Source organism: Notolepis coatsorum (assembly GCF_963971535.1).
Source record: "Notolepis coatsorum genome assembly, chromosome: 17".
NCBI lineage: Eukaryota > Metazoa > Chordata > Actinopteri > Aulopiformes > Paralepididae > Notolepis > Notolepis coatsorum.
In genome coordinates this window covers 78,074,421-78,085,749 of record NC_140181.1, presented here as the reverse complement: position 1 = coordinate 78,085,749, position 11,329 = coordinate 78,074,421, and the positions used below count along the sequence as shown (strand labels likewise).

The following is an 11,329-nucleotide window of genomic DNA, read 5'->3' as shown; positions in this document are numbered from 1 at the left end:
AGAGAGGTCAGCAGCCTACGGATCGACACCTTCGCGTGGGGAGAAGGTTTAAAGACAACGGCAGGCCCGTCACCGTGATGCACCAGGCCGAGACGGTGTCACGGCAGACGAGTCCCAACCCCCACGCCAAGGAGAAATGGAAGGCTGCCTGTCAGTACTGCGACAGTGAACACTGGCTGTCACAGTGCGAAGCCTTCAAAGGACTGACTACAGCCGAAATAGGTCAGTGGCTTAAGGATAACCGCCGCTGCTTCCGCTGCGCGCGCGGCCACATGGCAGCAGAGTGCCGCCTCAAGAAAAGGTGCGGCAAATGTGACGGCGCCCACCTAGAAGTCCTGCATGAGAGCAATAAACGCCCACCAGGAAACCAAAGTAGGCCCACCACAGTGATGTACCAGGCCGAGGCGGTGCCACCACAGACGGGTCACCACTCCCCCGCCAAAGAGGAATGGAAGATCACCTGTTTTTACTGCCACGGCGGACACTGGCTGTCACAGTGCGACGACCACAAGAAACTGACCCCCGCCGAAATGGATCAGCGGCTTAAGGCTAACACGCATGACGCCGCTTACTGCGAATCACTGCGCAAGGTCCACAAGACAAGATTAGCTCTACAAGGCAACTCACCAACAGAAGTGCTCCACATCGACCCCGCGTATAGTGGGAGCCCCAGAGTGCTCATCAAGGTGGTCCGAGTGCTCCTGAGCTACGGGGACAAGGTACTCGACACCTACGCCGTCCTCGACGATGGGTCAGAGAAGACTCTCCTCCTCGCTTCCGCCGCGACCCAGTTGGGCCTGCGGGGTCCAGAGGAAACAATGACAATCCGTACCATTAATCGAGACTTAAAGACAATAAAGGGTGAAAACGTCTCGTTCACCATAGCAGCGATCGACCACCCTGAGAAGCGGTACAGCATCACCAAGGCGTTCACAAGCCACGACATAGGTCTGTCACGCTATGACTACCCCATCCCACAGCTGATGGAGAAGTACGCGCACCTACGCCTACTGCCCATACCGCTCATCAGCGGAGCTACGCCGACCCTACTCATTGGCTCCGACCACGCGGACCTCATTGTCCCAACCAAGGCGGCCCACATCGGACCCAAAGGATGCCCAGCCGCGGTTAAGACCCGACTGGGGTGGACGCTCCAGGGCCCCCTCTACGTACCTGCCAGCCAACCAACGACCACACGCTGCCTTTACACCAAGGTGAGCGACACAGACAACACTCTCTTACAGCCCGTTGAGAGGCTATGGACATTAGACGCGATGCCATTCAAGACCGAATGCAAGATGGTTCGGCCCAAAGAGGACAAGTACGCCATCGCTCTACTAGATCAAAAGACTACGAGAGTCAAGGTCGACAGAGTGTTCAGACACGCAACCCCACTCTTGAAGCGGACGAAGATGCCTGTGAGAGAACCGTGGGCTCAAGAAGAGGGAGTTCCGAACTCCACCCCCCTCAGCTACGCTCCAAGCGACGTAGCTGACCTCGAACCCAGCACCCCAAACTACCTCTTGATGGGGCGGCCGGACCCGGCCCCTCCTCAGACGGTGTACAGACAGGACGACAGGAACGGACGGAGGATGTGGAGACGCAACCAAGCACAGATCGACCAGTCTTGGGCCCGCTTCCTCCTACGCTACCTACCATCCCTTCCAGCCCGTCAGAAGTGGGTAAAGGACAGGGACAACCTGAAGGTGGACACAGTCGTCATGATAATAGACCAGTCACTACCCCGAGCTACGTGGCCGGCCGGCCGCGTGAGCAGAGTGATTACTGGTGCCGATGGGAAGGTCAGAGCGGCAGAAGTCATAGTCCAAGGGCGGACTTACACCCGACCTGTGGCTAAGTTGATAGAGCTGCCGGAGATCCCTGACTCCCCTGACGACGACCATGACCCACTGACTTTGTAGATTGTTCCAACTCCTCATAACAAAGTATGGAGAAGTTGACTGGACACTAATATTAATCTGCGCCCCCCTTTACTAATTAGGTGCGGACTAATTAGGAGGCGGCTGTTGTGAAGGGCCAGATTAACACTGAGAATCTACGTTTTATTGTTTTATATAACTTGTATATTATTTATATATATAAGCTATATCCCTTTAAGCCTCCATTTGAATCATAGCATTATTCGCTTTCCTCATTGGATAACACCCTTGACGCTGACTGCGCCAAGAATCGCGCCCCTCAGACAAGTTCAAAGACGAGTCTGGACAAGTTGAGACATGCCTGGGGCCAGCGCATTGATTCCGGCCAAGAGCTTCGGTTGCGCCCTAGAAAGCCCTCTTAAGTATATATATTGTGGAAGGCGCAAACAGTAGCAGTTCAACCTAAAGCTGTTCGTCAAGTAGTTGAACCTAACGTATTGTGCAGTTCGTCATTACAGTTAACGCAGTAACGTTAACCCAGTTCGTCTAGTAGCAGAGTCAAGTTCGACCTAACCTAACATGAAGTAAAGAGCTCGTCATTTTAGTGTGAAGCGTATTACAGCAGTTCGTTCGGTGTGCAGCATTAACAAGCAGTTTGTTCGTTTAGTAACTAGCGTGAACCTTAGCAAGTGTGTGTGGACTTAACGTAATTAGTGCCAGAACACGAGGTGAACCTAGCAGCAGAACTATTGGACATGTGAGCATTGGAACCTACCGCGGCGTATCGTTACGGATAACTAGTAGCTCCTCAGATACTACTTTGATATTGTAGAACCATTATTGGTGGATTATAGTGACTTGTGGAAACGTAGTACCGTGGAGAAGAGCATCGTTAATACCATTGTCGTTTGGATTTAACTACCCTGAAGATTCTACATCGGGCTAGCTTCGGGGACGAAGCTGGCTGGCTATCATCATTGCTATCGGGCATTGGATTACAGCTATTACCCTGCTACCGAGCACTTGGATTATAAGGACCGGATCCGTATGAGAACCCCTTTCTTCAAGTGACCAGCCTGAGTATCCGTCTATTCTTCATTCCTCTGGAGCTTACAACTCTGTGGGAGGAAATCACCAGTCTCCAGCTATACCCTCGTTTTTGCCCCCCTATATAGCCATCTCACGCCATGCAGTGTCCGGTCTAGTATACTTAGCCTAGGAATTATTCATTCCCGCTGACTTTGCTACTCTGACTTTCTAATATCATTCGCCATAAAAGAGCGACCCAGTAATTATCAGTTGTATCTCTGCATAATAATAAAATACTGTAAATGATATCTCTTTGTCACCGTGCCGTCTATTTGAGTGTCTGCCATAATAACTGTACTGTCTGGCAAGTAATAATAATAATATGTAGTAGTGGTTTAATCTATCACAATCTTTAATACAGTCAGGGTTTTGTAACCCCTCAGTTACAACTACCCACTTACCCAGTTACAAAAACACTCTCAAAAAACACCTAAGGGAGACTGCAATTCGAAACTGGCCACTGTAAATGTCCAAACACAACCCCCTCCAATGTACAGTAAATTACCAAGTATGGTCTTGTCAATATTCCAATGTACAGTTTTGTTTGTACAGTTGTACAGTGTACCCCACCCACCCCACTCCTACCCAACCTCCCCCCCCCCCCCCCCCCACCCACCCAACCACCTCCAATGTACAGTCCCCCCCCCCCCACCTACCCAATCCAATGTACAGTTTCTACGTCAAATGTATATACTTTTTTTTCTGGACTCTTTTGGTATCACAAACAGTACTGTATTTGCAAATCTGGTATGTCATAAATGTATAGATGTAGCAGTACTGTCTATCTGTATGTCATGTATGTCATATATGTTACGATGAATTGAAAATGGGGGACCCTGATGTAAACAAGACGAAAGTCTTTCTCTGGTCTGCATCCCCTTAACAATTGTATGTATTGAGCTGTACTGTACTGTACCCATTCTGCAATCTGTTAATAAAGTTTTCAATCAATCAATCCACCAAAGGACAACATGCATATGCTTTATGTTATGAGTTTGTTTCCATGATTACTGGTAATTATTTTCAGTCAGTTTCGGTTTACTTAAAGGACCACGCCAACATTATGGGAAATGCGCTTACCATCTTCTCCAGAGTCCGAAAAGAAGATAGCCTATAGCCTAGTTAAAAAGCTTTTGGCAGCTAGTCGAGCTGATTCGTATCCGCTTCCATTCACTTGCTAGACTAGGCTGGTTTACAGCTGGATAGCTTTCTACTGAACACACAGAGAGGAAAGTTATCTATCTTCTTGTCTGACTGGAGAAGACGGTATACACTAACTTGTAAATATTAACGTGTTCCTTTAACCGCCAAAATATTGATAATTTATTTACACAATTTATTCCATTTGACACATTTATGTTCGTTTTGTTTTTGTAGACGGATTACAGTAATCCCATGCCATGTGTAACGTGATGGTGAATAGTAAACAGTCAGTTTGGTGGCTAATCTATCCAGACTATAAGCCGTAAATCAGGGTTTATCAACAGTCTGCGTCTGGGGAGAGTTAAGACCACCTCCGCTAGAGGTTACTGACATAGTAACAGGATCCACATGTTAGTGATGTACAGTGTATGGAGTTGACTGGTTTTTTTTCTGTTTTGTCTATATATGAATATGTTGTTATGACTAGAAGAACCAATATCTGATGTAACTTGTGCTACTGAAAAATTAAAAAAAATTCTCATAGTATTTGTCCAAAAGTCCCAGAAAGGGAAAGTGAGCGGAATGGAATCAATGTTTCTCAAATGGCGACACGTGCAACCCCTGGGGGTACATCGGAGCACACTGCAAGGGGTCAGCTACACAAGAAGATTTCTTACAAGAAGAGAAAATAGTTGCATCACAGATTCAACATTGAATCTGATAACGGACTATTTCCCATATTACGACAAGGACACTCTGAATATAATGTATATTATTCAGATTTAGATTCAGATTATTGTTTACCTTATTTATACCTGCATTGCATATGATAGTCACCGTTTGGGTGTACTGTGTGCAAAGCAGCAGCAGCAGTGTTGTGACTCAGTGCAGTGAGTGAATAGTGGACAGTGGTGTTGAATGCCGAACTAGTCGACGAACAGCTTACAGTACATGGGAATTCTTTCCCTCCAGGTGGTTGAGGGCCGCTGTGGAGTGTTGTGGCTATTGCGCTGTCCATGGATCTGTTTTGCCGGTAGGCAAATCGGTGAGGGTATTTTTCAGCGATGGTCAGTAATCCGCTGCAGGTCTATTTATTGACGTGCTTCTCATTTGCAGTGGTGGGGGCTTCCCCTGGGAGGCTGGTGTTACTGACCTCAAAACGGGCATAAAAGCTGCCCGTTATGGAAGCAGCAATGTTGTGCTGTGCTGCAGGGTCTCCCTTTAAGGTCCAATATCGTATGCGAGTCATTGCCGCTTATCTGTGTTTCTATTTTCTAGTTGTATTCCCATCTGGCTGCTGTGATCACACCGCAGATATTTACCGTGTTTTCTTCACTTCTTCTTGGCTTTCAGAGGCAAAGGCAGTATGTCTTGCCTTTAGGGGCGCTTTCATATATTTTCCGTTACGGGCAATGTAGCTTGGTATCTCTAGGGACATCTATGGACCTCAGGGAATGTATTTTCACAGTGTGAGAAATATTGTGTATGTTACTATGCTTGAGTAAATTGTAATGAACCAAAGGAGAATATCAATTATTATTATTTTTAATAATTTTTTATCTTTGACGGTGAATAACACCATGCTAACATTGATCAGGCAGGACTACTGTACAAACAAAATGCTGATGGGATTCAATTTAGTTACTATGTTCATTATGTTGCCCTGTGAATTTTTCAATTGGCTGAGTTGCGCACTGACACTGGCGCTGATTTCTAGCACCCGAGAAGAGAGAGGGGGGATGAATAGGACGCACAAACAATGATTTATATTTGATACACGTTTTTGTGCATTTTAAACACAAACATACTTAAAAAAAAATTGTATTATATCGACTATTATAGAAAAATCCAAAACCATTTCTTTATTCTTTCCTCTTCTTTCCACCAGGGGGGGCGGCACCCTAGCACCCTCTATGGACCAGCCGCCACTGCTCATTATTCGAATGTATAATAATAAATAGGCCTAGATAAACTCTCACTCTAACAAGCTGTTAATGTGAGAATTGGAACGCTTTAGGTTGATAGTGTATTGTACATCTTATCAATAGTGTGTCAGTAACTTGTTACCAGTCAGCTGACTGTCAAACGGGGGGGGGGGGGGGGAAGGGGGGCATCCCGTGTTAGCCGAGCAGCAAAGCCTTAACTCTTCATCATTTTCACCTAAAACTTTGTTTACAAACCCATCCATCACCTTAACCCGAACACTGCTCCCACTGTCTACAAATTAAAAATAAACAGTTGAAAGTCTGTTGTCGTACTGAACTTGTAAGTCGCTTTGGATAAAAGTGTCAGCTAAATGACTAAATGTAAATGTATGTTGAAACTATTGACAGTCTACTGTTGTTGAAAGTCTACCATCCACATTTAACTGACACACTACTGGTAAGATGTAGCTAGTTTACAGTGGACCATCAGAATGAAGTGTGACAGGTTGCTCTGTATCATATGAAGAGAATTACCAAATTATTTTCTATTGTCTATCCTTGATGTCATGTGCAGGGTTTGCACCCATAACCCTAATTTCAGGCTATTCATGAATTCTGGATAAAACAAAGGTTGAATATAGTTAAAATATTAAACATAAACAAACAAAGAAATACGCCCTCTCACATACACAACCCCCCCCCCCCCCCCCCCCCCCCGTCAGTTTTGATCTCAGATACAGTAGTTGAACCTATGGCCTATTAAAACCCTAGTAGTGAGTAGCTGAAACCCTGCCCACGTAATGTATTTCCATCTGTGTTATTTATAGAGGAGGAAACAAGTTAATCCTAAATTGGGGCTTACTGCTAATATTCCCACAAGCCTAGAGGAAGTGTTCTGTCTCAGCCCTTCCCCAGACAGCGGAGGTCAGCCTGGAATAGCTCAGAGGTTCCAGTACTGCTGGTGAATGAAAACTTTGTAACTCAGAACCAGTGTTGTAGTAACTCGAGTCCAAGTCCTGGACTGATTTTCAGGACTTGTGACTCAACTTGGACTTGAGCACTGATGACTTGGACTTGGACTCAAGCATTGACTGCATTCGGACTCGGAAGGTGCAGACGAGGACTTGTTAATTGATAAATACAGTTGTTTATTTTTAAATGTTTTTGTAATAGGCCCTAATAATTTGGCATACGATATTGATGGCTATATGAATGGCAAAGTAAATAAACTCTGATTGAAATGGTCAGTTTTTTTTTTATTTGTATGTCAGCTCTTTGACTGCCAGAGTGGAGTGGACTCAACCTTGATGACTTGGACTTGGACACAGACTAGGGTAATGGGGACTCGACTCAGACTCGACTCAGGCTCTTCTTTGGTGACTCGGACTTGGACTCGGACTTAAACACTGGGGACTCGAGACTCGACTCAGACTCGAGAACACTGCTCGAAAACAGCCTTGTCGTCTCATAGTTGAGTATATTTTGGATGCGTGTCATAGGCCTTAGGACCGAGTCAATATGACTAATAGTGTAGGTTTTCATCCAAAAGCAGCATGTAACATATTACTATTGCCAATTAGTAAGGACTATTGTTATCGCCATCATAATAATAATAATAATAATAACTGGACTTTAGAGAAGTCTTTATTCGGCATGCAGGCAGACACACAGGAACACACACACATGCAATTAGTTTGAGTCTCTGTACTTGACCCATCCCGTCATCCTTCCCCCCCAAGGGCAGCCGAGAGCAGATAGGGGGGTCGGCGAGGGGCCGCGCCCCGGGGACCAATCCAAGTGCTGCTGTCCGTCTTCGTCAGGGACGCGACAGCGTTAGCCATCTGTTGTGCATGTTTTTCCATTGGGTTTCTCTTATCAGGGGAGGAACCCTTGCGAGAACGGGGAGAACATGCAAACTCCACACAGAAAGGCCTGGGAGATACCCCACCTGAGTACCTGGCAACGCAGAAACCTGGTCCCCAAGCGGGAATCGAACCCTGGACCTTCTAGCTGTGAGGCGACAGAGGTGTTAACCACTACACCACCGTGCCGTAATATACCTCTTCTGATTTTTTTGGTTACAGCATGTGGGCAATTAAAGTAAAATTGAATTAGTTCTATCTTTAGCTGAGTATAATTAGCCTGGGTCTCTCTACCTGTGAGCACAGCACTCTGCTATAGCCCACATAATCTATTTTGCCATACGTCAGAGTTGGCTAGCATACACAAATCATAGCTAGAATTAGACTTGTCAATATGGCATATAAAAACCCTACTGTGGTACATTTAGACCATGGGGTGTTCCTTTCAGTAATGTACTCTGTCAACAGGGATGTACTGTAGCTTAGTCTTAAACTGGTTGTGTTTGATGTTGACTTCCAAACATAACACTATATGATACTGTATTAATCAGAGGGAACTTCTACAGTAACTTCCACACTGTTGCCTGCATAGGAATTGAATGGCAAAGGCAGAGTTCCATAAGGCTGCTGTGACGTCATTGCGGGTCGCGTGAGGTGTCCACAATGCAACGTGCACAGAGCTGCTGCAGTTTAAATGCCTTCTAGCCACATTAGCCTCCAGTCTTGGTAACACCTCTTACTATTGAGCGTCTCAATAATTGGAGCATGGACCACACATACAGTATATTCAAGTATTTAGATGATTATTATTCTTTTTACTTGTTTTACTGTATGAAGCACAATATCAGGAGGCTCATATAGAGCCAAGCATTTCACTGTAATGTACATGTACCTTATATGCTACAAATAAAACAAAACTTGAAACTTGAACTGAGGCGGAAGCAGAACATTTGAAATTGAAATGAGTAAAATAAAGTATAGTTTTTAATTAGCCACTTTATAACCCAAAGTAGTTAATTACTGGACAAACTACTAATATGTCTATTGTTATACTCATTCTATGTCTGCACTTTATGCATTTTCTCTTGTTTTGCACAATTCCCAATACAAGTGGGGCCTCAGACCCTGGAGGTGGGTGGGACCTCTCTTGGGGTTTGACATTTTAACACAGAAATCTATCACAATCCTTTCATAGATTTTAATGACAGAAATCTATTAGAAATGTCCAGTGAGGTTTTAATGTCATTTTAGGCCTATGTCTATTTTATGTCTACATCACTGCTGTGAAGCACTTTGGGCTACAATTCTTGTATGAAAGGAGCTATACAAATAAAGTGCATTATTATTATTATTAGGGATGTCCGATATTATCGGCCTACCGATATTATCGGCCGATATCGGCATAAAAATGTGATATCGGAAAATATTGGTATCGTTTTTTTTTTTCTTTTTTTTTTTTTTTACATTTCTATAACCTTTATTTACCCAGGCAAGCAAGTAAGAACAAATTCTGATTTTATTTATTGTCAAAAGTATGCATAATGTTGTGTTAATTCCACAACAAGAGATATGTAATGTTAATTACCTGAAATTATTCAATTTTTTGGGGGGGGAAACCCTGCATATATTGGTATTGGTTGATATCGGTATCGGAAATTAAGAGTTGGACAATATCGGTATATCGGTATCGGTAAAAAAGCCAATATCGAGCATCCCTAATTATTATTATTATTATTATTATTATTATTATTATTATTATTATTATTATTATTATTATTATACTACATGTTGTTAACTACTCCCCATCACTGTACGTAACTCAATTCAAACCCGGGTCCACTGCATGGGAAACCATATCTACCTGTTTGCCAAAGGTGAATACCCCCCTGGCCAAGAGAGATATTAGGCTTATTAGGCTTCAGGCACATTAAACAATGCTTATTTCCACAATGTCATCAAAATGCTATGGCAGCCATCTTAGATGCACCAAAGGGATTCACCATGAAAGGGCCGTATCCATTCAAGTCTGTGTGGTTGCCAGGTTTCACCCTAGTGAAGATTAATTGGAGTTAAATGAGGAGCAGCATTGAGTAAACAGCAGATGTGGGAGGTCTTCTACTTTGACCTCACAGCAGAAGGCGTGCATTTCGGTGCCAAAGAAGAAGCCTAATAGAGTAATTTTTTGTTGCCGGTAACTGTGTTGTGCAGTTTGGAAAGGTTGAAAGGTGCTGCATCTTCAAATAAATTGCCTTTAGCCGTTGTGAACTACTATTTATAACACATGCCACCAACTTCTGCTTCCAATATCTCAACAACTAAAGTATTCACCCAGAAGTTCAGAAGTTGTTAAAATGGTCCACATTGGCAAAACTTCAACCACGAATGAACAAACTTCCCACCAGTCGGGACAGCTGTACTCGTCCAATTTTATGGCGTCGACTAAAAGCAAACTTTTTCACGTTTATCTGAAACATTTACTACTGTATGTACTATGCTACTATGTCTATACTACTACCTACTACAGTATGTACTGCTACTATGTCTATACTACTACCTACTATGTACTATGCTACTACGTCTGTACTACTACCTACTATGTCTATACTACTACCTACTGTCTATACTACTACCTACTATGTACTATGCTACTATGTCTATACTACTACCGACTATGTACTATGCTACTATGTCTATACTACTACCTACTATGTCTATACTACTACCTACTATGTACTATGCTACTACGTCTGTACTACTACCTACTATGTCTATACTACTACCTACTATGTACTATGCTACTATGTCTATACTACTACCGACTATGTACTATGCTACTATGTCTATACTACTACCTACTATGTCTATACTACTACCTACTATGTACTATGCTACTATGTCTATACTACTACCTACTATGTACTATGCTACTATGTCTATACTACTACCTACTATGTACTATGCTACTATGTCTATACTACTACCTACTATGTGCTATACTACTACCTACTATGTACTATGCTACATTGTCTATATTACTAGCTACTATGTCTATACTACTACCTACTATGTACTATGCTACTATGTCTATACTACTACCTACTATGTACTATGCTACTATGTTTATTCTACTACCTACTATATACTATGCTACTTTTTCTATACTACTACCCACTATGCTACTATGTCTATACTACTATGCACTCAAAGTGAGGCGCTCATGTTTGGCACTGCTAGACGAACAATACCCTTATAATATAATAATAATGCAGGACCTCTTTAGAGACGGCTTTATTTGGCATGCAACGACATGGGACATGCCGACATCCAGAGGTGCACCCCTCCTGCTGACTTGTTGGACACAATTTGGATAAAAGCGTCAGCTAAATAACTAGATGTAAATGTAAATGTATAATGTAGCGTTACATATCAC

The 11,329-nt window shown here is 43.5% G+C and overlaps 1 protein-coding gene across 1 annotated transcript in view; it reads left to right on the top strand.

Annotated features, from left to right (window-relative positions):
- Positions 1 to 389: 389 nt before the first annotated feature.
- LOC311244093 (hyaluronidase-1) overlaps positions 390 to 11,329 on the top strand; it is a gene marked incomplete at both ends in the record, with an annotated part of 53,407 nt that continues 42,467 nt past the window's right edge. Inside the window, one exon of the mRNA XM_084333504.1 lies at positions 390 to 496. Coding sequence (XP_084189630.1) covers positions 390 to 496 — 107 coding nt within the window. The remainder of the gene's footprint in view (positions 497 to 11,329) is intronic.